The following is a 27,092-nucleotide window of genomic DNA, read 5'->3' as shown; positions in this document are numbered from 1 at the left end:
CAAGCAACGGAGTCCAGCTCACAGTCAGTTTTTTTTGTTCTCATGCTTGCACGTACCTGGTTAGGTGCTTCTGGTGGCATAGGGGATGGCGATTTGGACTGGAAAGCATCCTGGGACATGAATCCAGAATCATGGGAGGACACACTGGACAGCCTCATGGGTGCCTGCTGAGGCAGATTGGAGCTGCGATAGCGATAGTGTGAACTAGGTGAGTGCGAGTGCGAGCCACTGGACCGGGAATCACTACTGTTAACGCTGTTCAGACTGCTGTGAGAGACAAAAGGAACAGAGAAAGGAAAGGGGAGAGGAAAAGACACAAGGGTGGGGTGGGGAGAGACCCGTATACAGTACAATTAACATTCCACATGTCTCTAGCAACAGGCAGCATAAACCGGAAAAGAAAAAATGTTGACAAAATAAATTTAAATATAAATATAAATATATATATATGCACATATATATCAGTAAAGAACCATAAGCAGCTGCAGTATCCCTTGTGACCAGAGAGAAAATGGCATTTTACCTGGAATTTCACTTAAATAACATTCCGTAACCACTAGCAGTTCGAGTTAGGTTATGGGTGAAGGGGTGTTACACGCCTTCTGGCCTTTACACTTATGAGCAAACAAGCTTGCTGACAGCTCTCTTCTACTGCACCACGGACCAAATTTTCAGAGAAATCTGTAGCAGAGGGTCCAAAGGCATCATGGTTCATCTACAAGTCTGCATCCTGACATGCAGTTTTTGGGTCAGCCAGCAGCCAGCATATGAGACTTTTGACAGCATTACCAAAACCCCATATTCAGAGTGTCTGAGACAAGTTTCTCTCACATGAATGCTTTCTATTGGGAATAAAAGCAGGTGATAGTTTATTCGGTGAAGTCCTGTCTCCAGATATGCAGCTTTAAGAAAGACCATCAAAAAATTAATAATCCAAATTAATATCCATTAAAAATAAGACACCAAAAAACCATTTCAACCAAGAAGATTGATTTTTAGTCTTCAGTACTCATGAAGAACAGCAGTGTCAGTCAGAACAGCCAATCAAAACATGGGAGCAGCTAAAGTTTCTTTCTGGGGTGGCTAAGCAGGACTAGCAGGATGCATCACTCTGAAGGCATTTTCCTATTGTCACTGACAGGCATCCACTGCCTAGCTAAGGAGATGGCTCTGAACTATACATGGGCCAGCACTGCATTGCACCTGACCATAAATCCCACATACACATAAGATGGACAAGTCAGCCAGCAGCACAGGAAGAGGAGCTCTGCTGTATTTTATCCATACACAGCAGTGCCTATGTAGGTTTTACCGCATAAAATTAGGTTAATTAGGAACAGATGATGGATTTTCAGCCATTTTCTTTGATAGCTTCAGGATATTGCATCTATAAGCCTGTGCTCATTGCTTTAAATATGCATGTTTTCATATATATAAAAGTATTGCAGGATTTTTTTATATATATCTGCATGCAGAGACAAGTAGATACATAAAAGAAGTCGTGTTCACTTGCTCTGACATGCTATAGGTAACTTTGCTCATATGCAGGGAACCTGTAGTACATTATTCATAAAGCAAACTAAAAGGTAATCATTTGAGAGCAGCTACAAAGGTGTTGGAGCAGAATACACAGTAGGATGTCTTCCTTTTCAATAAAAGGAAAGAGTAAATGTAGACGCTGGGTACAGGGGCAGCATGCTAATAAACTGTTTCATGACAGAAAACAGTTTTACAGAGAAAGCATAGACAGAACCCAGTGTTTCAACATATTTCAGGACAGTATTAGACAGCATTAAACAGTTTAAAAAAAAAAAAAGATTGTATCAAAAAAGCATTCCCCTCTACCAGACTGACAGCGTAATTGCCAAGAATGTTTTTCCTTTTTTAAACAGTTAACTTTCTGATTAGTAAGAGCTACTTAGAATAATCTAAAAAGTCATTATATGAAAAACAGAAAAGGAAATTATAAGCGAACAATCTCAGAGCTTAAATTAGTACAGTCTGCTCTTTGATCTGAAATGGCTTCAAGAGAACTGAATCAAAAGCATCGTCAAGTTGTCTTGAGCTTGAAAGTTGTGCAGTGATGCCCATCCTTTTTAGCATTCCCAGTCACATACTTACATGGATAAAGACCATAAGGGATTTATTTCATTAAGAGCTGTTGTTTAAGTATGAATACAAATCTACACCACAGTCTGAACCTGCATCTCTTTGCCCCCAAACAGGTTAAAATTTAATATTACCAGTCTACTTACCTGCAAACACTAGATTTTCTGGACATGGTGGTACTGGGAGAGGATGGAGGAGTCTGGTAAGACCAACTGTAATCAGAACCTTTCAAATCTAAAATTACCTGATGAAAGATAATCAACAGCATCAAAGACACGGAAATCTTTCTTCCTGTTAGCAGAAACCACTTGCTGTTCACACAACATTTGTCCCCACTGCAAGATTTCAGTACCAACTGACACATTTTTTTCTGCTAGAATTACACTGTGCATGTTACAGTTCCCACAGAGGACAGCCAACTCTCTGGGTTTCCAGAAACTACAGTTCTTTAACACTAGAACAGCTATCACAAAAAGAGAGTTCAGAAAGTGAGCAGAAAACATCTTCAAAAAGTAAACTGGAGTTTCATTTTATCCATATCTCAGACTACTGGTTTTCTTTTTCTCTTAAAAAAAAAAACCTGCAACAGCTTTAGCATTGAAAAACTCACATTAAAAAAAAATTGAAGATCCAATATCCGCCGGCAACAGAGCTTCCATCCTTTATACTGTCAGGTCAATGATAAGGCATGACAAGAAAACTGAGTTCAGCAGGGCTGACTTAAAAGATCCTTTTTGGAGTCATTTAACTGCACACATTTTTCTATGCATTTTAATGACAGCTTGTAGTAATGTTCAATTGTTTGGCTCCATCAAGATATCTAATCTCAGCAATCTTGTAGTCACACATAGGCAGGGATGTGGCAGGGTGAGGAGGTATCACCCATTCAATACCCTCAGCAGAAAACAGGCATTTTCATTCATTTTCATATATTTTCATAGATTTTTGCTAAGTACCATTTCACACTGGTCTCCCCAAATAGTTCAGGAGCACTTGGCTGGTACTTCAACTCCAATTTTTTAAAAGTTACTTAATGTTAAAAACTGCACTGCTGCAGAGAAGAATCTATGCAATGTAATGTTAAGCCACTCAGTGCTACCAGTCAGTACTTCTCACAACACACAAAGAACTTACAAGCTAAAAATAAAAACATCTTCCACACTAACCTGTTCACTTGAAGATGGCAACTTGTGTGGATCCATGGTGAGACTTTTCAAGTCATCGGATATGGTCTGTAAATGGGTTATTTCTCCCAGCATTGATATTTCTTCTTCCTGAAAAGACAAAAGAAGAAGTCTAATCACAGCCTCGGTTTTAAAAATTGGACCCACAACATAATGTACTTCTTTTTTCCAACGACCGCAGGAATGCCCACTGGAGCTGCTTCTTCCTTATTGATTAAGCAATCACTGCTTATGAAGAGAGCTGGAAACATTCATTTAGAGTTCTATGATTTAGACTGGATATAAAGTTTCTCACAGTAATGATGGTGAGGCACTGGCACAAGTCGCCCAGAGATGTGGAGGACGGCCCTGTCCTCGGAGACATTCAAGACCAGGTTGGCTGGGGCTCTGAGCAACCTGCTCTAGCTGTAGGCATTTCTGTTCACTGCAGGGGAGTCAGATCAGATGGCCCTTAATGATCCCTCCCAACTCTAATGATTGTATGACTCTTTTAAGATTGCTCTATGTTATGAGGCCCAGAAATCCTCTCATCAGTGAGATGATATCTCAGCCTTCTTTTTGTGACAATTACAGAAAAAGAATGCCATTTTTGTGACATCTGTATTAATTTCTACTCTTCTCTGTATGCTCGCTAATGGACCTTCAACTTCAAACTTGAAAATAGGAGCTAAACTCATACTTCTGCTAGCTTTTGGAAACTTTAAGATTAGGGCAATATACAGGTGTGGATCATTAGCACATCTATGACTCAGCCTAGCTCAAGATATATCAACAGCTAGTTCAGAATATTCCAGCACCACAGATTACCACAGTATTGCTGTTGCTACTCTGGTGGCTAGACCTGGGCCCTCAGCCTGCAACTGACCTCCACCTGTTCAGGTATGTTTCCACCTCTCTCATCATGACTTTTTGTCGAGACAGATACTCTCTAAACAAACACTAGGAACAAAATTTTCCTAATACACTGAAGGCCCTTCAGAAATGCATCAAGCTTGCAGAAAGCCACAAACGATTCATCGCTGGGCTTCAGACAACCTGAGATTAGGAAAATACACTGAAGCCCTTTCAATGAACTGAAAAAACTGTCACACAGGAGGAAAACAGCTGCCAGAAAACTGCATGAAAGCAGGCTGCAATCTGTCAGATAACATCACTGTAAGTACAGGGGAAGTCTTAAAACATTTATCAGAGCTAGTACTGGAGTAGGAATAAGGAAGGTTTATATTAAAATGTGATGATGAGAAAAAAAGCAGCGGAAAAAACTGTTCATTGTCAATGTCTCAAATTCATCTGCAGAAGGAACTCAAGCTCTGCTAAGCATTAGCACCCACCATATCCCCATTAGTCTTCTTAGAGGCAACCTTCAGCTGCTGAATTACTCTGTGTGCTTACAAGTAAGTGCCCAACTCCCACCATTTGCCAGCTAGAGATGCAGACTGAACTTTATCTTTCTAGAGGTTATTGGACACATCCCATTTGTGCACTGTACCAACTTTAAATGGAGAGCTCTTACTATCACAGGCCGCAGCATCGAGATGAAAGTACAGAATCGACCGCGCTCCTCGATGAGAGCTTTTCTGACAGCTTGCTTCTCAGTTTCTTCAAGCAGCAGGTACTTATCATTGACATCCTGCAGAGCACTGTCCAACTGGGGCTGAATGTCACCCCGTCCTGTATGCAGGAAACAATCAAGAACACGTTTTGTCATAACTGTGGATCTACATAAAACAATAACTTACTTTCAGCCAGCACTGCTGCCAGATTGTGCTTTTGCAATTCAAGTCTCAACCAGCATTTTCCCTTAAATCAAATTAGTAAGGTTTCTTCCTCAATTATTTCATCGCATCTTTTTCCCTTTTCCATAGACTAGAAACCCATCTCAATTCAAGAGGTTTCAATAAGCCAAAGGTACCATTTCATGTAAGGACTTTCTCAAAGTGTTAGCTGAAGAAACCCTTCATAACATCCTTGCTGAAAATCAACGTCTTACCAATCGGGATGGTATTAATTACCAACCTTAGGTATATTTCCCTTTCTTCCTACTTTTCTGCTTCTCAAGGTCTTAACGACAGTTTGTGGAGCCATTAAATGAGTGAATATATCTTCTAGATGAGATGTTAGAAACATGCCACTGATCACTGGATTCAAGTATTTTACACAAGCAACTGATAGAACAGCTTTCTTTATGCTAAATCCAGACCCTAAAAACTACCAACATATCAAACGCGCTGAAGTTCAGTAACATCTGTGTTTGCCTATGAAAAAAATAATCATCTGATGTTTCACAATCAAAAAAGTTTCACTATTTTTACTACAGTCAACTAAAACCTTCTGAGACAGGTGAGCACATTTTTCTGCATCAACCCCTTGCTCTGCAGCATGCCAAGAATTCATTCCACTAGTAAGGAAGAGCTGCTGCTCAGCCACTGTATCACTGTGCTAACACAGCTGTAGTCACAAGACCTTTTCATGCAGCTTATACCTCTAAATATTTTAAAGAACCTCAGTTGTGCAAACCTGTCTCAAACCTCCTACAACTAACAACACAAATTAACTATGCCAGGCACATTCCATTTCACTGTTACTAAATACTGGGAAAACAACATTTAAAATGGTGAGTTGCAGCTACCCACAATCAACTCTAATGGACAATAACTGTTGTGCACGGACGATTTAGAACTATAAGCACAGAGAAGTCTCTTAATGTGTGCAGTACACAGTGTAGATGACTCACAGTGAGGGTTACAAAGGAAAACCTTTGCCTTATCATCATATGTATTGAGGCACTATTCCAGAGAGAGATGAAGTCATCAGCTCCTTACCACTGCCATGCAGACAGAGCAGCAAGAAAGACAGCAGGAATGGAAGCAAAGAGAGTCGTGCTGCATTAGAGGCATTACAGACTGGACACATCCAAGTTTCCTCTGTTCCAAGCTAGACATAGCCTAGATAGCCACTCACAGAGCTCCTGAAACATGTCTTCAAAGAACTGTGCACAGAGCAGCCACCACAGCCACCTGGTACCAAAGTGCCAGAGTGAACACCCAGTGTCCAGTCCTCTAGATCTCCCTGACTGGTGCAGTGGGGTCATAAAATCAGTGGGAAGTAAGTAACTTTAAAAATAACATACTCTGACATTATGCTTACCTGCTTCTCATCTCAAAATTGACATATGTCAGAAACAATTTGGAAAAGAATTGAGCAGGTCTCTTAAAATCCTGGGCCTTCTCACCTGTCATCCTTAGGAAACAAATGGGGCCCTTCTGACTGAAGACTATTTTGCACATTTCAGGCCCTTTCTCATACTCTTCCATGCAACCAGATACAATGACTGTACTTCTCTGGAGCTGTTCTTTCAAACTTCTTATGAAAATCAGATCTACATTCATGCTCAGAACCTTACTTTGAGAGCTGCCTACAAGTAACAACAGGTGAAATAAGTTCATTTTTTCTAAACCTACTGCTGGTCCACTTGTGTGGATGCATTCAATGAAAAACACATTGGTTGCTAACTAAACCAATGCACTCATCAGCTCAGCTCTGCAGAACTGCTGTACAGGTTCAGCTGTTTCACCAGATCATCATGCACTCAACATTGGAAACTCTGTTAAATGCATCTGACTGCACTGGTGAGAATACACACATTCAGGAAGCAACTAGATGCCATCGACAAAATGGGCTCAATTAGAGTGAATCTGGATAATCTACTTGGACCTCACAGAGCCATGTCCTGGCACAGTGCAACAGAGCACCCAAAACACAGGGCAAAAATAAACCTCATTTACACCTTTGCAACCTACTGAATTCAACACTGCTATTGGAATAATGATCAAGCTGTGCACTACTACAGTGTGTGTATACATACCTATGTATGTACGTTTATATGTATATAAAGTAGCTTTACAGCATCCTCTATAGCCCTGTGAAGTTTCTTGTTTATTCCTGCACACAAGTCAGGAAGCTGATGGACACAGCACCTCCTCCCAGATACTTTTAGGGAGGGCTCTCAGCACCTGCATAGTCAGTGTGAACACTGAGGCTGTGGGGTATAATTCAGAGCAGGAAACAAGCTTAGGTGAATCACTGGGATGAGGCCCTGAAGTCAGATGTTTACGTGGCATCAATACATCTCTTTCTTGATGTATCCAAGCAATTATTTTTTAGGTACAGAAAAGCTTTATTAACATCCTTTGAAAGCTCCATAATGCAGTCATCAATCTAGCAAGCCTTTAGAAATCAGACATAACTCTTCCCACTCTCTGCATCTCCAGCTGCCTGCCACAGCGCTCAGGCAGCTCAGGAATTTGAGGGATGACATCTCTGCCCAATGCAATCAGTTTCCTTGCTAAGCAGCCTCGATCAGAGTCCCTCGACAGCACAACTACACCTCGAAGACACCCACCAAGGATGTAAGGGTCAGCAGCTCTCTGCCCCTCTGCCACCTCAGCTCTCCTTAAGTCTGACTCCACCACTCATCTCAGAAGGGAACATGGAGCACTGGAAGACAGTGCGCTTTTTCCCCATTGAATTATGAGCAGAAGGTCATCTGACCATGGTGTCTGCGACAACCAATAGCACTATTTCTGCCTGTGGACATGAGGCACACTTTCACAAGCTACACCAGCAATCAATTATTCTCTCTAGCCCACATTCAATGGGCTTTAGGTTACCCATTTGGAAATGTTCCCAACCAATATAACTACCATAATGACAGAAAACAGTTCCAGAGCACTATAATCACTCAGCAGCAGGAAAGGTGCTCCTGAAATGAGGTGGAGGACCTCCTGGAGACAGGTTGGAATGACTCACCGAAACCAATCAGCATTAGAAATGGTCAAAAAACCAAGTGTAGTGACAGGTCTGAACTGCAGTCAGCTAGAAATGAGCATGATGGCAGAGGGCTCTGCAAAAAACACCCACATGCATTCAGGGTAATGAGTCAACAGTCTGAAAAGGGAGGAGAAATTCACATCCCCCCTCTCTCAAACGGGAGTTGTAGAGAGGAACGGAAATGCGGGATCAGAAGTTGAGAACTGACTTCCATCACGCCAGGAAGGAAAGCACTGTGATTCATGGCTTGACATGGGTAACAGCCACTGAGCTGCAAAGAGTGAACTGCTTCTTGTCATTATTAACAGGATCCACCGCTGCTCCAAGGACAGTCTTAACATGTTACCGTCAGAACAGCTGCTTCACATCACCAGCACAATGTGCAAGAGCTGTAAAGGAGTGACATACTTTAAAAGATCAGTTTTAGTGACCTGTGCGAATCACTGCTAAAGGCCTCATGCACCTTCTGAACCCTTGTTTGAAAAGAACTTCAGTAAAAAGTATTCGGCAGAAGAAAAAAAGCTAAAGCTGATTTTCAACTCTATTTCATGCTTACACTTTTTAAGAGAACTTAAATAAGCAAAACTGTCAGCAACAACAAAGGAAAACAATGTTGTTTTTTTAATGCTCTAAGAGCAAATGTGAATGCTAATGCTGCTACTGATGGAGTAGATAATACAGTAAATACTGGTACAACTACTGTTTTCTATATTCTCACTTAAAAGACTGCTCCCTCTCACATTTTCCAGGTGTCTGCAGAGCACTTGGATATTCAGAATAGACCTTTTGCAGAATTTGCACTACACCACACAATGCTGGGTGCACCTGTACCAGTGCAAAGCAGAAAGGGCTCAAATCATTCACCCCCACATCACGGGAGCATACCTGCTTCATCTGCCAGGCACAACAACCCTCTAAGCCCTGCACAGTAAGCCTTACATGTACACTAATGTACACTAACTTGGATCTAGACTGCAAGCATAAGAATTCTGCATCCTTAAGAAAGAAAGGTGGAAAACCTCACTGCTGCAGTTAGATCCAAGTCTCTCTGGTGGCTACTGGAGTTCCCAGCGAGCTGCTAATGTTCAAAAGTGTTAAGCTGCACCTTTAAAGAGAAGTTCCAAGTTACCAAAAGAAACTTGCAGGCTGAATCACAAACCAGGGAAAACACAACGTGCGGTTTCAAGGGAGAGTGCAAGCAGCAGGCAGCAGTGCCCAGCTCCAGAAGCCCATGGAGTCATCCCAGTTTGAGTCTCCTGATCAAATCAAGCCAGGCTTCTCCAAGGGCAGTGTTAAATATCTACATCATTATGCCTTCAAGTGGAGGAATGACTTTCATCTCCCAGATTCAGAAGCACCAAGTTTCATTTGCAAGAGAATCTCAAGGCAACCACGTTAAATTTGCAATACAAAAACTGAAACAGCACTCCAACATAAACAGATTTGAGACGTGATCAAGCAGCAGAGGAGGAAACAATTGTGAGGTTGATTTCCACCCCTTCCCTAGCATGAAGTTTTATGCTATTTCTTAGCTATCAATTAAGAAAGGTGCATGCGATTTTTGGGAAAAATAGGGGACTTGGATCACAGGTTTAAAAAAAAACAAACAACAGTAAGGACTTAAAGCTCTAGACTTTAAAAGTCATATTAGCAATAAGATATTCAATTATTTGAACATCACCTTTACCACACGTCTATTCCATTTAACTTCTCTCATGACTATGGTATCACTTATCAGTCCATAATAACCCCTTTCTGATTGTCTTCTTTTACAGCATTCCAATTAAATGCCAAAAGAAGAAACAAATGACAAGAAGGTTTGGTTGTTAAGATTAGGCAGTATTTTAATTTCATTAGAAATTAAAGTCTAGGCAGTTAGTGGAGACCAGACACCATAAAGAGTCCACAGCAAGGGCTACAATAAACCAGCCACCAGGGTTACAGCATGGCAGACTTACCCAGAGCCTCAGCTGTCAGGCAGGTGCGCATGGTGAGAAATTGCAGGACACAAAATTGACACAGAAAGGAAAATAAAAAAAGTCAAACTGGTATACCAGCAATCCTAGAGTTCAGACATTATCATCTGCTCCAAGACAAGAGAGCCAGTGGTTTGGGCTACACTATTTTGACTTCTGCTGCTGCTGATAAAGAGAAATGCGTTAGCTTTGCTTCCTGATGAGCTGTCGTGAATTAAACTCCTGGTTATTTATCGTATGGTTTTACTTCAAGAGACTTAAATTAGTTTAGGAACTTTGTTTAGCTTGCAGATTTCTTGGCTGAGAACATGGCAACCCATGCTTCAGCAGGAGGGCAGCTGTCAAACACCAGTCAGGCCATGAAGGGGAGCAAAGCACAAACCCTCACACAGAACCTGGCAACTCACACATCTTGAGGTGGTGCTGCATTACTCAACACAGTTCTTCTTGACGACCTCTACAGCAATTACGTTGATAGACTGCTAATGAAATGAAAAACTAATTGCTGATACAACATGGACAAACATCAAGAAAATTAAGCATAGTACAATTTCAATTAACAAAAGATATAGACAAAGTTTGGAAATAAACCTGGCCCGATGTCAATGAGGAACTTTCAAGTGGCATTTGAAACTCAAGGAATGAAAATAAAGAGGCAAAGTAACACCTCTGGTCACTGATTTTTCTACATGTCCAACACGCCTTCATTGCATATTTATGAAGTAATGCTTACATTGTAAGACTGGGGAGGGCGAGGGGAGTAAAAGCAAACGAGAAGAAAACCCCTTCAGGCACGACAGCCTCATCCACACAGGATTTCTTTCTCTGCAACAGCAAGGATAGTTTGCTCACTGCTTTTTCTCCTTCTGAGCACTATCCTACTGACCCCACAGGCCTGCTGACTGTCCTCCTGCCCTCACTGCAGGCACCATACCCTACTCCACCAGCTGAGGAAAACAAGGCCGTGTCCCAGTGGAGACAGGGTCTGCTCTGGGGCCCTCTCTCCCCAGGGTGCTGCACCAGGCAGGGCAAGTGTAATGCAAACAGAGTACAAACTGCTCCAATGGAAAAGTCACTGTTTGCTTTAGGAACTGAGATGTTCCTCGGTTAAGCTGAAGTGCTTCATGGTTTTTAGTTAAGAGTCACAGGGTTTGCACAGTCATCCTTGAGAACAGCATAAGGACATTACAAAGACTAGAATGTAACACAAAAACAGCCGCAAAGACTAACAGCACAAACACGTCGCCCTTGCTAATAGGGAGGAGGGAGAAGAAAAAGCACTTTTGACAGTATTACATCAGTAATCATCTCCTACTCTCTCAAATTCATTAGAGCTCTGGTAAGAATACTTTCACAAGCCGCTGAATAACTCAGAGGTACGTGCTGGTTTGGATGCTCAACACAGAGGGCACACTGTAATTTAGAGACAAAACTCAGTCTTTACATTCATATGTGTTACATTAACCTTGCCATTTTATAGTTATTTATTTTATGTAATTCTTTTTCATAAATCCCCTTAGATTTAAATGTTTTCCTCAAAGCCTGCAAGCAGGATGACGTGAAGAACCTGAAAATGAAACCTACCAGATAAATCTGCCCTAACGATAGAAGTGAACCTGTCCAGTTATCATTCTTGTCCAAGGTAAAGGAAATACAGAGAATTAAGCCAACATGCACTCTACATCTTACCCATGCATTTGTTATATTTTAAGTTAGTCGTTTGATCTAGACACTTCTTGTAAAAAAAGAAACTAGAAATCATGCATTTTGTTAACCTTTCAAAATGGTTACATGCAGAGCCACAGCTGCTCTCTCTCCTGGGCTCAATATAACTTCAACAGCTTCTAGCTGCTATGCATCCACTTTTGAGGCCTCGACTCAGCAGAAACCTAAACATGGCATTTATTGCAAATATATACATAATTATTCTGCTGACTCAGATTAGCTGGGCTGACTTCTGATTCCAACGTTTGCCTGAAAATAAAGAGCAATATAAGAAATGTATGCAGTTCCACACACTGTATAGAGTTGTCTGTTTAGATGAGAGTTGATTTCAGCGCTGGGCTGGACAACAGGTGGCCACATTGCCTTGGGAAGGAAAGGATGCACTGTGGGGAGCATGACAACACGTGCAGAGACTGCAGGGACCTGGCGGGTGCACCAGGAGCCCATTCAGGCTACATAAGGTTTTATTTTTCTTTATAGTGAAAGACAACAACAACAACAAATGAGCTCTGCAAGGTCTTTGAAGACGCCAACACCTTCATCTACACACGGATTTGTCATTTCATCAGATATATTCCAACAAGGAACCCAACATCACTTTGTTTTGTTTGGAAAGCTTGGTGTTTTCCTCATTACGTCAAGCTTTGGAAATACCTTTACTGCAATTAACGCAACTGCTGTGCAAACAGAATTTCTGATAAATGCTTTCAAATACCAGGCCTGAACTTTCAACGTGGCTGCATGGAACCAGAACAGAGAGACCATGAAGAAGCCAGAGAGCAGGTAAACCCAAATGCACTCAGCCTCTTATTGCCAAGGTGCCCAACACACAGAGATCCTGCCAGGACAAGCCATGCAGCCCTGATTCTCTCCCAGAGATCTGTAAGATGCAGGCAAGGACAAGGAGCTCTATGCATGCAGGGAAGGAGACTGCAGGGAGAAGACACTGCTGCCACAACAGGCATGAGGAAAGCACAGGGTTAATCTCAGCTCCTACATCTGTAGCTGCCCAGAGCAGAAGAGAGCCCTTTTTGCATCCAGTCACAACCGAAAAAGCCTCAAAGACATTTTTAGCGTGCACAGTATTTTAAGCAAATCCACAAGTCAGCAAACATCTCACTTGCCCACAGTCACAAAGGGCGCTCAAAAATACTCTTCCAAGCACTAGGAAGGGAACAAATTTGTTGTTTTAGAGTTCCCATGGGCAAGCCAATGACCTTACAAAAAAAACCCGAAAGGGACAGGTCCTGCTTGAGGAAGAAGAGAACAACAACAAAGTCCACACAGCGAGGAGACAGAGCTGCCAGCACAGAGGACATCCACGCACTGAGCCATGCGCCTGCCAAGATGGTTTCACCTGAGAGTTCTCCTGCCCATAGTTTAAACTCCATTTGTGACCTAAAACAAACTCCTACAGCTTTATCATTTCATAAACAAACCCCTTCTAGACTATGTGCCTCAGTGGCAATAGGAGCAACGTGTTCCACAGCTCAGCACATTGAACAAACCTGCCAGGGTGGTGGGACACACAGAGAAATTTGCACAACATTTCACAGTGCACTCAGACCAGTACCATATTCCTTTAAGGTAGGGATAGAAAAGGCAAAGAGGGGAAAATAAACTTGGTTTTTTGGTCTTCCACATTCAGCTGCGCAGGGAGCCCATGGGGCGGCAGGTTGGGGCATCATCACACCTCTCTGAACCTTTACATCTGCCTGCTTCTCTCCTCCTCAGGGCTATGAGAACAGCCATTTACAACTTGTAGCTTCCCAGGATTATGGCAGATGCTCCTTGCCCTTGCACTGGCTACCTGGAAGCCTCCATTGCTTCTATCTTCCTCATATGCTGTGATCAGCTCTAATCCAGCCTCAGCCCCCCTGGGCTGAGGATCTGGACCCAAACGCCTCCTGTGGACAGAAGTTCTGAGGGATACAGCATGGAAATATAGAGGGTTCCGTAACAGCATCAACAGCATCTCACAGCATAGGAAAATTAAGCCAAAGACTGACATTTTAAAAAATAGGCATTTCAATCATAGCACAGCTGCTATAAAAGTGACAGCAAAATGAGAGTTGTTCCACTCTCTGCTCAAAAATATTTAACTCTGAAGGAGGACAAGGCACTTGTGCACTGACCTCCTCTTTACCAGGCACAGCACACATTTCCGGAGGGACAGAAGAACCTAGAAAGTGCTGTTTCCTTCTCCAAGAATGCAGACAGCTTTACTCTACCAACTAGGTTAAACAGGGGACGGAGCTAGGAACTGTCAGCTCATGGAACTGGTTCAAAAAACAGTTCCTTCTCTCCACATCAGAAGCATACTTTTCTCAGTTCTCACCTGCCACGTGTTGAGGGGTTGCTCCTACCACACAGGGGCAACAAGAGTGATGAAACCAGAAAAGGGTAAAGAAAGGAAAAGAAAGGAAAAGAAAGGGAAGGAATATCACAGACCCTCTAAAGCTGTGGGTCTGTAGTCAGACAATACAGCACACAAAACGAGAAACAAGGTTACACATCACCCAAAAATAAAACCACAAAAATCACGTCCCCCTGAAGATGACCAATCTGATTTAGACCACTGAACTTTTCTATAGACAGACAGACACACAGAGCCTGCTGAGGTACATTCTGGCTTCCAACTTTTTCCTTCTCCTTCCTCTACAGACAGCTAAAATTCACAAGTTTTCCAGTCTTGTGGCTCCCTGCTAACATTATTATTGACTCACCTATTAGGAAGGACAGTTAGAGACAGCTCACCCACTCTGGTTAATGCATGAAAAGACCTAAACTCACACAGTTAAATAAGTTGGTATAACTCCCACCCCAGTATTTGCTTAGCTCATCTCTGCTGGCAGTTTTCAGGCAGGAGGGCTGGCACAAGTCGCAACCTGCAGGCTGAGAGCTGTTCAAAGCACATTTCCTTTCCCATGCCAGGAAAGGGAACAAGAAAGTCTGCTTCTGCACAAGCTCCATGTCATTTTTACAGAGCCTGGTGAGGTTTGCACCTCGCTGAGTGAAGCCCTCAGCAATGGCAGCACTGCAGGCATCAAGGTGATGCATGCTTCAGCTAATGTGATGATGTAACTCCTATGGCAAGATGGTGGTGAGAGAGCAGTAAGAGCAAAAGACTCAGCTAAGGCAGACTGCCTTTGTGGAAAACTCCCTTTCTTTTCTTACTCATCTTTAGTTTTCTATGGTTGCCAAGTACCCCCCTGACAACAGCCCGTACCACCTTCTCACGGTCTGAGGCATAATGCAAGATGTAGGAGATTATAGGCTGCTAAAAAAAAAAAAAAAAGGTGGTGGAAAGGAAGAACAGTAAGAAGAACAGTAAGACATGTTAATAGCTACAGAACATTTACATAATGGCATTTTTATATTATTCCAAAAGATTGCAGAAAATTTTACAGGTATCTGCACAAGTCACGTTCCAATGTCAATGTTCTCAACAGGAGTAAGTTTGCAGCTCTATTTTAAAACATGATTGACTTTGTACAAACAGGTTTAAGGCTTTTGTGTAAGAACAGTAGAGAGCAGTTTCAGAATATGATTTAAATGACATACAGTAATTGTACCCTGGTGTTCAAGTACATACCAGGAATACATTCCAGAGGGCTGCATTATTACAACAGAGTCCTACTGCTGCTCAATCTTTGTCAGTGAGCTCAGCACAGAGGTTAACAGTACATGTATAGAGCAAGTTACCTTTCTTTGCTTTCTTCTGTAGCTTCAGTGTATCAGACGACTTCTTTTTTATCTCTTGGCGGGCTTTTTTGTACTCTAAAAAAACACAGTCTCTGTATCAACACATTTGATGTTAAAATGGATGCTTTTCACAGAAAAGGCTATATTTGTGATATCAGATCACAGATTTCAAGAGGATAGCTAGTATTAATCAAAGCAGCTCAAAACTTGCATTTTGCAGTGCCAATATGTTTGGCTTAATATAACATTTCAGGGTGTGCATACATTCACATAGCAAATCTTTCTGAAACAAACAAAACCTTTACAGAAATAACAACTGAGAACACGGTACAAAATTAGAGTGCTTTTCAGTGCAGACACTCATTCTCTCTCAGGAATGGAAAACAGAGATGACAACTTTCTCAAAACATCTGTGTTCAAAAACAAGTATCCAAAAGGGCAAGGCAGAAAACATCCTACAATCTCTACACAGAATGAAAGTCAGGCAGAGGGAGAAGGTGCTGAAACATGGCCCGAGGGTCACTGCCAGCTCTTCCTCATGAAGTAGAGCACACTGTTGCTGTCCTCATTTTCAGATGAGCTGCAAACCCTAGAAGAATTAAAATCCCAGAAGAAAATATTCCATCGCTAGTCCAGGCCCACTACAGGTACCACATCTGAAAACTGATACTTAAAAAGATAAATGGCATGTATGCATATATGTACATACATATGCATTCTAACAAAGGTGGTCAATGCTACTACTCTTCTGTAGGTGGAAAAACAGAAGCAGGTACAGGAACTTTACAAGTTCCAACTGCACCCCCAGCACCCAAGTCTACACACTAATCCCCAGTCTCACTGCTGCTTTGGTGAGTCACCCCCACTTGCAGGATCTCAAGCGATTCTTCCCTCCTACTCACTCCCTCCTTAACACTTTGGGGCACAAGCTAGCGATTTCTTCAAGTGCTTCTGATATAACTGCTTCTATTTGACCACAGTAAGAGTGGAGCAAGAAGTAAATTCTCTTCAAAGGGCTGAGCAAGCTCCCTCCCATCAGTTTTCCTGTCCCCATGACAAATCACGGTAATGCTGCTTCTTTAAGGCATAGTTAAACTCTTTCATTTCCAAGATTGCAGCCTGCTTTCAGCGCTTGTGTTAGAAGACCATCGTTCCCCTGTACAAGTTTTGAGAAGCCAAAGATGTCTACCAACACACTCCTGCTGCGCAATATACCACAGCCTCCTGCTCATTCCCCCAGGAAAGCCTCTGGAGTGGTACCCAGCACTGCAGTTCTGAGCACCTCGTGTCCAATGGCACAGCTTTCTAATTCCCCGGGTGCACATTTCTGGATTGCAGCAGATAAAAAGTAACGACGCTGAATGTTTTACAGGGCTATGGCTGAGCCATAACACCATCTTACAGTTAGCTTTTAATGACACCCATGGGCCTCTGAGAGATAGATGTGGAATCCCCGATCCTCAGCACTGCCACATAACATGCAGCAGGAGCAGCTAACAGTTAAACCTAGCTGCTGCTACCAGTGTAAAAAAACAACCCATCTTTTGCAGTCCTGAAAAATTAAACGCCAAAATGTACAAGTAAGGGTTAAAACTGGTAAGGCATTTTGGAAGGAATGTTTTAGAAGAGAAAACTGCTATACATATCCAAGCACATCATTCAGATTCCCACTACAAACATAAAAAGAGGGAGAAAAACTGGTATTACAATCTTACTCCTATTAAAAAATTCTTCCTCTGTAACTACCTTTTGCATGGTCTTTATCCAGTTGATTGGCCACTTTCTTCCACTCTTCCATCTGTTCTTGAAGTGGGTTTATCAGACAGTCAATTAAAGCACTAATTTTGTTGAAAAAACACAAAGAGCAATCAAATCCTGCAGATGCCCTTATTCTTACAGAGACAGCCAAGGTCAATACTGGAGTATTTTTACTTTTGCTGTGACAGCTACCAGTGTCACGCTGTAAACACCAGAACATGAAAATGTTTAAGCTGAAGAAAGCAAAAGGACTGGATTAAAAAGAATCCACATTACAAGATAACCAGAATTACTGTGCAGAAGTTCAGGACAATGAGGAACAGAGCGAAAAACACAGAAGCAATCTGAAATGGGGCAATGGAAACATTTAGATGCTGCTCATCTGTCACAAACAATGCAGTCTGAATGGATACCCCCAACACTGACAAGTTTCATGCAGCCATGGTGATTGTAAAATCAAATAGCATGTGTATATCCACAAGAAGACAGAGCAGCTATAGAAGGAAACAAAATCCTGTCCACCCGTGTGCCTCACCTCTTGCAGCAGAACCACTGGTACTAGTGGTGCTCCCCTAGCTAATCACGCTGGGATCAAATTATTTAAGTAGCTAACTCTAGGGTAACTGCAGACAGAAGTTCTCTCCTCAGCCGATTTTATGAATATCTTTATAAGGAAAACCCATTCCTAGTCATCAGGCAAGTGGTAAAGCAGCATATTAGTTCACCTCAGGTTAAATACATCTTTTTAAGTCTCTGGTTAAAAGAGCACGTGTGCAAACTGCTCTCTACTACAGAAGTAGGTTGTTTAAGTACAGCCCAGCTCACAGGTGAGTTCATCCTCTTCTGTTACCTCTACAGTCTAACTGCAAAAAGGGAATTAGGAAATCTGCCTTTTCTGTATTTTTTTGCTGAAAGTTTCTTTCTTGGCAGCAAACCTTTTGGGCTGTCAGGGAAGCAGCACCACATTTGTGGCTTCTTCAAAATCTAGTGACCAAGTTTAAACATCTGAAACAAAGACAGGTTGGTCACACCAGCAGCCACCTGCTCAGCAGCGAGCAACAGTGGGAACTGGCAGCATTTAGAGCCCAGCCCACAGAACATGCAGTGACATCCTGCCTTTCCCAGCTTCTTCAACACCTAGTGCACTGAGGGAGCGAAAATACATGCTGTTCTCAGTGACGGGGGCAGAGACGAGCTGGAGTGCCAATGCTGCTGCACAGCTTTTTGTGTTCCCTGCTGAAAGGGATGCCTGCAGTGCACGTGCAGTCTGAGAGCAAAGGAAGTGGAGCGTCGAGCTCTGGGCCAGGTGCAGCCACTCACCTGGAGAACTGTCGGAGTTTGGACTCTATACTCCTGTGCCTCATGCACATCCTGGTTAGAGCAGAGCCAATTTCTCTGGTGCCACCTGAAAAACAAAATACAAAGAAGATGAGACACTGACACAAATCCTCCCTGTGATGCAGTCATGACAGCACGTGCTGACTCTTCCAGAGCAACTGAAAAAACAGATTTGTAACAGCTATGAAATCTACTGGGCTGCATTAGCCAGGCAGTTCACAGGGATATTTATCACCTTGGGAAGAGTTTAATTTTTGTTCATCCAGAGAATAGATTTGAACATTTAAGCACAACTAAAGCAGTTCTTCCCAACAGCTTTTTGTGCCATCAGACCTTACCACTGGCAGAATAATTAAAAGAGAAGGGACTGAAATACCACGCTGGCAACAAACTGGGCACCCACAGCAAGATGGAATATTTTAGCACTGTTCCACATTGTGGAGAGAAACTCAGGGAACTCAATAAAGTTTCCCTCAGACCCAAAAGAATATATATCCAGTCCTACAAATTCCCTCATCTATCACAGACCCAACCATTAGCATTTCACACACCTGCATTCCCAGATCACACATTTTACTACCACATTGCCAGAAGATGGCACTATTTGTTCTATGCCCTCAGTCATCTCAGTTTCTGACAACTGCACAGCAAGAACTACTTATTTTTATCAAGTCTTCCTCAATAGTTTTCCCTTTGAAAAGCATCCCTCCATTTCCCACTCAAACCAGCAATGCCAACTCTGAAAAGCATATTAAATTCAGCATTTTTTTTTTGTCTTGGTTAGCATTAGTTTTGATAATTGCTTAGTTGCTATTTGCAAACAAAATCTACTGCTTTCAGGATACAGACACCAACATCTGTAAAAAGTGTTTTTCAAACTGCAATAACCTCTGGAACAGTCAAGGTAGCAGCATCTATTTAGAAGTCTAATTTGATTTGTATTATACAGGCTTGTATTATACAGTAAAATATCTTTCTTAGGTTTTGCCCTTCTGTTGCTAAAAATGGCACAAGGGACAAATATTTTTCTAGAACAGAAACTTGCTAACTTTAACCATTTTATTTATTTATTTTTTTAAAGCATGAAAACAGAAGTCACCATCTTCCCGCGTTCTTACTGAATTAAATCTCATGCCCACAAAATAGCTCTGGAACAGAGACAGTAACTGGAACAAATTGTGGCTATTTGGTATTTTCCATTGTCCTAAAAGATAAACAGAAAACCTTTTTTGCTACTTGCCCGGTTACTCGTGTTTTCTTTGTGTTTTGAAATATGGTTTGGTAACAGTGCAGAGCTGCAGGCTCACTGCCCCAGCCTGGCCCTACATCCTTCCAATGATGCTGCATGGGAAAGCACAAGCTGCCATACACAATGGTGCCCAAAAAACAGCATAGAAAGAACAAATGGAGAGAAAGCAACTGGAGGAACAGGACAATGTCTGCAATGAGAAGAGCATCTCTGTCCTGAAAGACGGGCATTATTCTGGAGACACAGGCACATCAATGGAACTTAGAAGCTAATGGGGCAGAACAACTGAGATGGAGCAAAATGAGCTGAGAAATGACCCCAGAACTCCCAGGGCCACAGGTAGAGCAATGCTCAATCAAGGTCAAGCAGGAGGCAGGAAGATTCATGCTGAAGAACTCGCTTAAGCCCTTTAATATGAAAGATTGACTAAGGTTAATTGACACTGCTTTCCTCAGCCCATTATATGAAAAAGGAAGAGTCATTTTAGAATAATAAACAGGAAATAAGGCACCGTATATTTTAGAGACTAGGAAATGGGGGTCAGTTACTACTAATATTAAGCTGCAAGGTAACACATTTTTAGCTGAAACCCAAGTAACCAATGTATAAATACATCCATTCAAGCGGTGCAAGATGGACAGGGTTAGCAGGGTGAGCAAACCAGCAAAGCAGGACTCAGTCTATCTGAGAGGTAGAGGTGCTTGCTAAAAAACGCCCCACCCACAAATCACCAAAGCGATGCTTGCAGGCAACGCACATCCCTTACAAAGGCTTTCCAGACTTGTTCATGCTCTTCCCTGCTCCTCCTGTCATGGGACCATGTCAAGGGCTGCATCGAGGCTCTTGCCCCAACAATTGCAGCGCTGTTTGGTGCAGACAGTGGCCAGCTTTGTTGTTATTCCTCTGGCAGGAGCTGATGAGCAGCAAGGCCAGGCAGCTCTGTGCTGCAGTGACGGGAATGGGGCTCTGCTCAGCACTGGATGCCACAACTGGGCTCTTCAGAATGGCCAAATCCTGTTTAGAATCATAGAATCATTTGAGTTGGAAGGGACCTTTAAAGGTCATCTAGTCCAATTCCCTTGCAATGAACAGGGACATGTATAGCTAGATCACAGTGCTCAGAGCCTGGCCCAGCCTGAAAGAAATAATGTTATGTACATTTAAATAAGTATAGCAGGTAGAAACTTGGGAACAAGGAAGGGACTTTTCCATTCAGGCACACTCTTTGGGTCAGCAGAGGCTGGAACCACATCCCTGCAGACCTCCCCAAGTTGCAGCAGCCTGTAACTTGCAGGCACAGCTCTGGCAAGGTTCTGAATGCCCAGTAGCAGCATTTGAAGGTCTCACCTCCTTGGATGCACCAACACAAGCTGTGCTTTGGAGTGCTTCGAACAACCCCTGGTTAAAAACCAGACTGACTGAGGAAGGACAGCACTCACCCACTGCCTCCCATGCCTGAACCACACTGCTCTGTCTCCATGTAGTAAATCACTTCAATATCATCTGAGCTTTACCTCACTGTGTCAATTCTATCATCTACAAAGAATGAAAATCCTTTATATAAATAATCACTGTGTTACAGCAGAGGTTTACACACAGAGCAGAAGGGTTGCCAACATGCACGCTGTAGCGTCTAAAGCACCACTAATGTGCACAAGTCTTTATGGCAGGTACACAGTTTAGAATTCAAGTACAACACAGAAGACCTTTCAAAATCCAAGAAGTGTATTGCACCAGGCTATGCCAGAGCCGTAAGAAATTTGTCTCGGCCTTCAAATGTTTTTAAGGCTTATCTTCTCAGAAAGACTGGCTCCAGAACTGACCACTTGCCCGCTTAGTCTAGGACAGGGTCTGGAAACAGGCAGGACAAGGCAACAAACCATCTGGAGATAACTCGCTTTTCAGTGCTATCATGACTCAGTGGCAAAAAGAGCATCTGAATAAAGCAGCAGAGCTCCAGGGCTGGAAGTACTGCCCATGTGCCCCCCACTTACAGGCATGTCCCTGGCAGAAAGTTGGGACATTCCCCAGCAGGTCTGATTTCCTGAAGATAACGGCAGAAACCAGATTAACAAATCTGCCATCAACTCAGGACAATGCTGGGTGGGTGAACCAGGCTCTACATATTGCCCTGCAGTTACGGAAGTTAAACTACTGTGCCTTGGGTTCTCTCCTTATAAAATGGAGCTATAAATTACCTACTTCTCTGCCATGCTACAATAATGCATCCATTAAGGCAAACAATGCTTGGGAATGTGTAAAGTAATACTTTGAAACTGGAGATCAGAGCCATATTCATCAGATTTCCCACTCAGAGAAAGTGGCTTAATGAAATGTTCCTGCCAAATTTGATGAGAAAGTGGGTGATAACATCAGATTTGTTTCTCATAAGTAAATGGGGTTCCACAAGGCAAATGCACTTTGGCTTTCCCCTCCCCTGTCTAATCCTGTGAAAGACCAAAAAACTTCCATGGTAGATAATTAAATGAAAGCCTGTGGACCACGACACTACAATGAGGCCACTATGATGGCATAAATGATTTTCTTTGACGCTTGCTTGTCGTTCAACATCGCAGAGAGCCAACAGGAAGAGACTGTAGGGAAGAGACTCAATTGTTTTATTGGAGCCATTATGTTTCTACTTAATAATGATCATAGATCAAGGAAATGATTATTTGATGAAATGTGCAGCTGTCCGACTGCACAGACTGAGCGCTCCACACAGCTCCTACAATCGAGCTCTTATCTCGCTCCTCTTGCCTCACTCCGATCAGGCCCGGAGCTCGTGGGATGGCGGCCTGTCAGGAAACGCCTCCGAGGCCCCGACCTGTTGACCAGCTCATCTTTATCTCCAAGGACAGAGTCCAAATGTGCCACAACTTCCCTCTTTCCCAAAATGGAGAGAATGATGAAAAACCAGTGTGATACTTTTGTAACTTCAAAGTTATCAGAAGAGGCTTCCATTAAGATTAAAGCAGGAGCTGAACACAGGCTGGATTATTAAATACAGCTCTGAACAGGCTATGACAGGATGATAACAGCGGGACACTGAAGCTAATGGTCATTACTCAACTCTTGTCTAGGCTCAAGCTTTTAGAAAAGCAAGGAGTTTCCATCACTGATTGCACAGGGTATGGTATGGACCTTGTTCCTGCACAACTGCTTAAGTGCATGCCTCAATCATACATACGGATGTTGGGACTGGTAGCTGGTGTCACAGCAGGCGGGGGAGAAGGAAGGCTTTTGCCTGAAAGTGACTGGCACAGGGGACGGAAACCTAAAACTGGAGCTGTGGTGGCACCTCATGTTTGAGTCAGTGGCTTCCAAGCAAGGCTCACGAGTTGGAAAAACACATCAAGAACTGCAGACAACAGTGACACTGTTCAGCGCTGACCACCCAGGAAAACAAAACAGGGAATCCTTATTCCTACAGCTATGAAAAGCCCTTCTTAGCAGCACTTGGGAAAGCCTCTGAAAGTTCCAACTCAGAATCAGCTGAAAAACATTTCCTGATGTATTTTAAAAAAGCTTAAATTCTGACATCTTTCAGAGAATGCTGGATCCATAAATGTAGATTCAAGGTCAAAGTCACCTCAGTATTTTAGATTAATGAAATTTAATAAAAGTGAACAACTCTGCCAGACCACTGTGCATGCCTCTAGATGACATTACAAGGAACAGACTGCTTGGAATGTTATACAGTCTTTAGCTGAGAGCCCTTTTGGGTAAGCTGTCTGGAAAACATCGGTAGAAGCCTGCCATGAACTTGCCATGGTAGCTACAACTCCACAGAGCACAGACAATTCCAAGAAGAAAATGCATTAGGTGGTCTATTTTCTCTTGTGCAGAAGACAGTAGCATTCATTCATGGATGTGACTAACCTTAAACTGCTTTTGCATGAATTTTAAAGGAGGAAAAGGCTTCAAGCAGTACAGCACAGGCAGAAGGAATCTCCCCAGTACAGTCTGCTCCAGCAACCACCAGTTTGAGGAAGTCCTTACAACAGCCCGTGACCATGTTCAGTCAGTATGTTACAGAATGTGCACAAAATCTCTCATGACTTCTTGTGATCCAGCTTATTCCTCTGCTCAGCAGCATTTCTGCTTACACTGGCTGTTCTCCGAGCAGAGCATAGGGCTAAGCCCCAGCCCCACAGGAACCAACACGAGGGCTGCCATCAGACACTCAGGGTCAGAATTCCACCCATGCATGCAGAGTTCAACACATGGGTTACTCTCAGTCCATCAGACACATTAAATACGGTCATGAACTAGCCCTGCTCTTATCCTTGGACAGTTTGGAATTAGTCAGCCCTCAGGGCGAGCAAAGAAGCTCACATGTTGTCCTCTGCTTTTAAAAAGGGCACAGCACACACACAGGTGACTGGAAAGACACTGGCAAGGTTCGCATCAAATTACTGCAGAAGGAATCAATTTCAACTTGGAGAAACTTGAAAAGTGTGTCGCTGGTTCGCAAACTTCTAAGAAGCAAAATCCCTCACCGAACTGTGGCATCACATTGGAGAGCAGTACACGTCCATCCAAAAGAGCTTCTCAGCTACAAGAACAAGAGAAAAGAGCACGCTTGTGCAAGGAGTATTGCTGTGGCTCGGTCCCCCATGTCCCCTCCGTAAGCGCTGCTGCCAACGCAGGCAGCAGCCACTTGCTTCTGGAGATATCTATCAAGAAATCCATCTGTCCTGCTAGATGCCTGTTGCTAGTTTTTATTAAAACACAAACCTCCACATCAAGGATTTAATGCTATGAAAATAAAGGATCATTAGAAAGAGATTTGCTGAGGACAGCAAATACCACACTTGTGTTTTCCAAGGACTGTTATTTACATTTATCCCTTGGAGTACAAATAATTTCCTTAACGTAAACTGGCATGGTCTGATCAACACACGGAAGTTGTGCCCACTGTTACTGTCCATACATTTTCCCCATTTCTTTTCAAATGGATAGTTCAGTGTGTTTCTGAAGTCATTCTATGAACAGTCCTATGAATAGCTTAGTAAGTCTAACAATCTTAACCTGAGCAGACTCAATTGCTTTCTTCCCAGCACTACATCCACTAATGGCTTAAGGAAGGCAGGCAATGTGAGTTGTCCACCTCAAACACTCTCCCCCCTCAAAAAACACAAGAAAATACAGCGTGAGCTAATAAAAAGGCCTCTTTATAATGAAAAGGGAATTCCTGAAGCTACTGAAGAATTCAGGGCCACAGCTGAGTGCTGCTTTGGTGCACTCCCTGCCCATCCCAGCAGCCACATCAGCACAGGCTTGGCTGGGTCTGAAGGAAGGCTCCATCCAGGGCTGCTTGCTGCACCCAGGAACGTGTTCACTGCATGTTCCGGATGGTCAAAAGATGATGGCTGAAATCTATTTAGATAACCAGAGTCACTGACCTCAGTACCTTCATGAATCTGATTCTAAATGGGCATTTAATGTCAGCCCGACGTGTGAAGGAGGCAGTAATTCAAGATCCCTATGTTCTGAAATACAGCTCTTTATTTTGTCTAACGCTATGAACTGCAATGTAATGTGATTAGATTCCAGCAACATTCAATGAGGGAAAAGCATAATACACTTACAGCAAATGGGTTGGAACACCAAGTGCAATTCCACTGCACGCCTAGCACTGCGCTCGGCTCTCAACCTGCAGCTTCCACAGGGACTGTGGGCAGCCTGCAAATACTTCTACTCTTTGTAGAACAGCAGTGCAGCATTTGCCAGCCCAAGAAACACTTCTAACTCCAGAATCCTTCTCTTGGGTCTCTCCCCACCCGCACTGCTGATCAAAGTCCAGCAAGGATTTCAGCTGCACCCAAGCAGCTGCTGCCTCCAAAACACAAAATCAAGCACAACCAGGACAAGCAGGTGCAAAAAGCAGAAGTATTATTTTTAAATCCAAGTCAGCATATCTAACTGAAATCCCAAAGCAAGCAGATCTGCAGAATAAGGCGGTGCTATTTTTACATGCTGCCACTTCTTCCAGCAGAGCAAGCCTTGGTGAATGGAGGGGATGATTGTGGAGGGATTACAGGGAGGCAAAAATCATTTCAAGCTACCTTAAGACATTATCAGCTCTGCAAGTCTGTTATGCCTCAGCATACAAAGCCGGCAAAGGACTCGCTGCACACCCAAACCAACACAGGAGCCTGTGCCCCAACTCCAAGCTGCTTCCCACCCACCAGGGCCAGTTCCGAGTGGTATCCAATGTTAGCTGGCAGTTAAGGGGCTGGTGTTCTGAAGGCTCTAAACCTCCTCCTGGTGCTTTCCCACGGAGTCTGCCCTGTGTGCTCCAAAGGCCATTTTACAACTGTCTCAAATGCAGGCAGAAATACTCCTGACTCAACTTCATCGCTCATGATTTATTTAGTGCATCTCCACATTCATTTCAGCACAGCTTAGTAGAAGAGGAGATTACAACGCATCATCTTTCCAGACTTTTCCTCTAAAACACAGGAGACGAAACAGCAAGACCAGGGAGGAGCTGCCTACCGCTGTAAGCAAATTGCAGATAAAGGGAGGACAAGAGCCCAGGACATGGGTGCTTGCCATTACCCAGATTGCCCCAAGACTCATTTTGCCCAGTACCATATTTAAAGTTGTTGTGCTGTCCATCATGGCAACCCTCATGCACACAGTTTTATTCTCACTGTCATGTCTTTCTATTTTTTGGCAGCATCACTCCTATTTTCAACTTTAGCTATCTCAGCCTTATTCATTGTGAGAGGTTCAGGTTGAATATTAAGAAAAAATTCTTCTCAGAAAGAGAGGTGATGCATTGGCACAGGCTGCCCAGGGAGGTGGAGTCACCGTCCCTGGAGATGTTCAAGAACCATGGAGGTGTGGCACTGAAGGATGTGGTTTGGTGGGCATGGTGGTGTGCTGACAGTTGGACAACATGATCCTAGTGGTCTTTTCCAGCCTTAATGATTCTATTTTCACAAAAGCAAGGGAGAGCAGCACTGCATGGCTCTGATGCCAGCTGGCTGCTTGAGCCTGCAATACAAGGGAATGTCATACATAACACTTAACTTGCTTAAAAAAACAAGTGTAACATCCCACCTGTTACAGACAGTGAAACAGAGTCATCTCAAGACAGAGAAGTAGAACTCTGCACTTCTAGCCATAAACTCATCAAATGCACACTCAGGAAGATAGCGAAGTCTGAGTTCACAGTATGGAATTCAAACAAGGTATTGGCACTTT

General features: G+C 43.0%; 1 protein-coding gene across 11 annotated transcripts in view; it reads right to left on the bottom strand.

Annotated features, from left to right (window-relative positions):
* MTSS1 (MTSS I-BAR domain containing 1) overlaps positions 1 to 27,092 on the bottom strand; it is a 117,168-nt gene that overhangs the window by 13,954 nt on the left and 76,122 nt on the right. For 6 of the 11 annotated variants that reach the window (XM_048940260.1, XM_048940255.1, XM_048940256.1 and 3 more), the window contains exons 4-11: positions 18,608 to 18,692; positions 17,276 to 17,367; positions 15,530 to 15,604; positions 10,082 to 10,093; positions 4,807 to 4,964; positions 3,276 to 3,383; positions 2,256 to 2,353; positions 57 to 267 (exon numbers count right to left, since the gene is read on the bottom strand). In XM_048940260.1, the coding sequence (XP_048796217.1) occupies positions 57 to 267; positions 2,256 to 2,353; positions 3,276 to 3,383; positions 4,807 to 4,964; positions 10,082 to 10,093; positions 15,530 to 15,604; positions 17,276 to 17,367; positions 18,608 to 18,692 (839 nt within the window). The remainder of the gene's footprint in view (positions 1 to 56; positions 268 to 2,255; positions 2,354 to 3,275; positions 3,384 to 4,806; positions 4,965 to 10,081; positions 10,094 to 15,529; positions 15,605 to 17,275; positions 17,368 to 18,607; positions 18,693 to 27,092) is intronic. The other 5 variants (XM_048940257.1, XM_048940262.1, XM_048940263.1 and 2 more) reach the window with 1 other exon arrangement.

Source organism: Lagopus muta, chromosome 3, assembly GCF_023343835.1.
Source record: "Lagopus muta isolate bLagMut1 chromosome 3, bLagMut1 primary, whole genome shotgun sequence".
In the NCBI taxonomy this organism is placed as follows: Eukaryota; Metazoa; Chordata; class Aves; order Galliformes; family Phasianidae; genus Lagopus; species Lagopus muta.
Note: the sequence above shows the minus strand (reverse complement) of the source record. Positions and strands in the feature narration are given on the sequence as shown.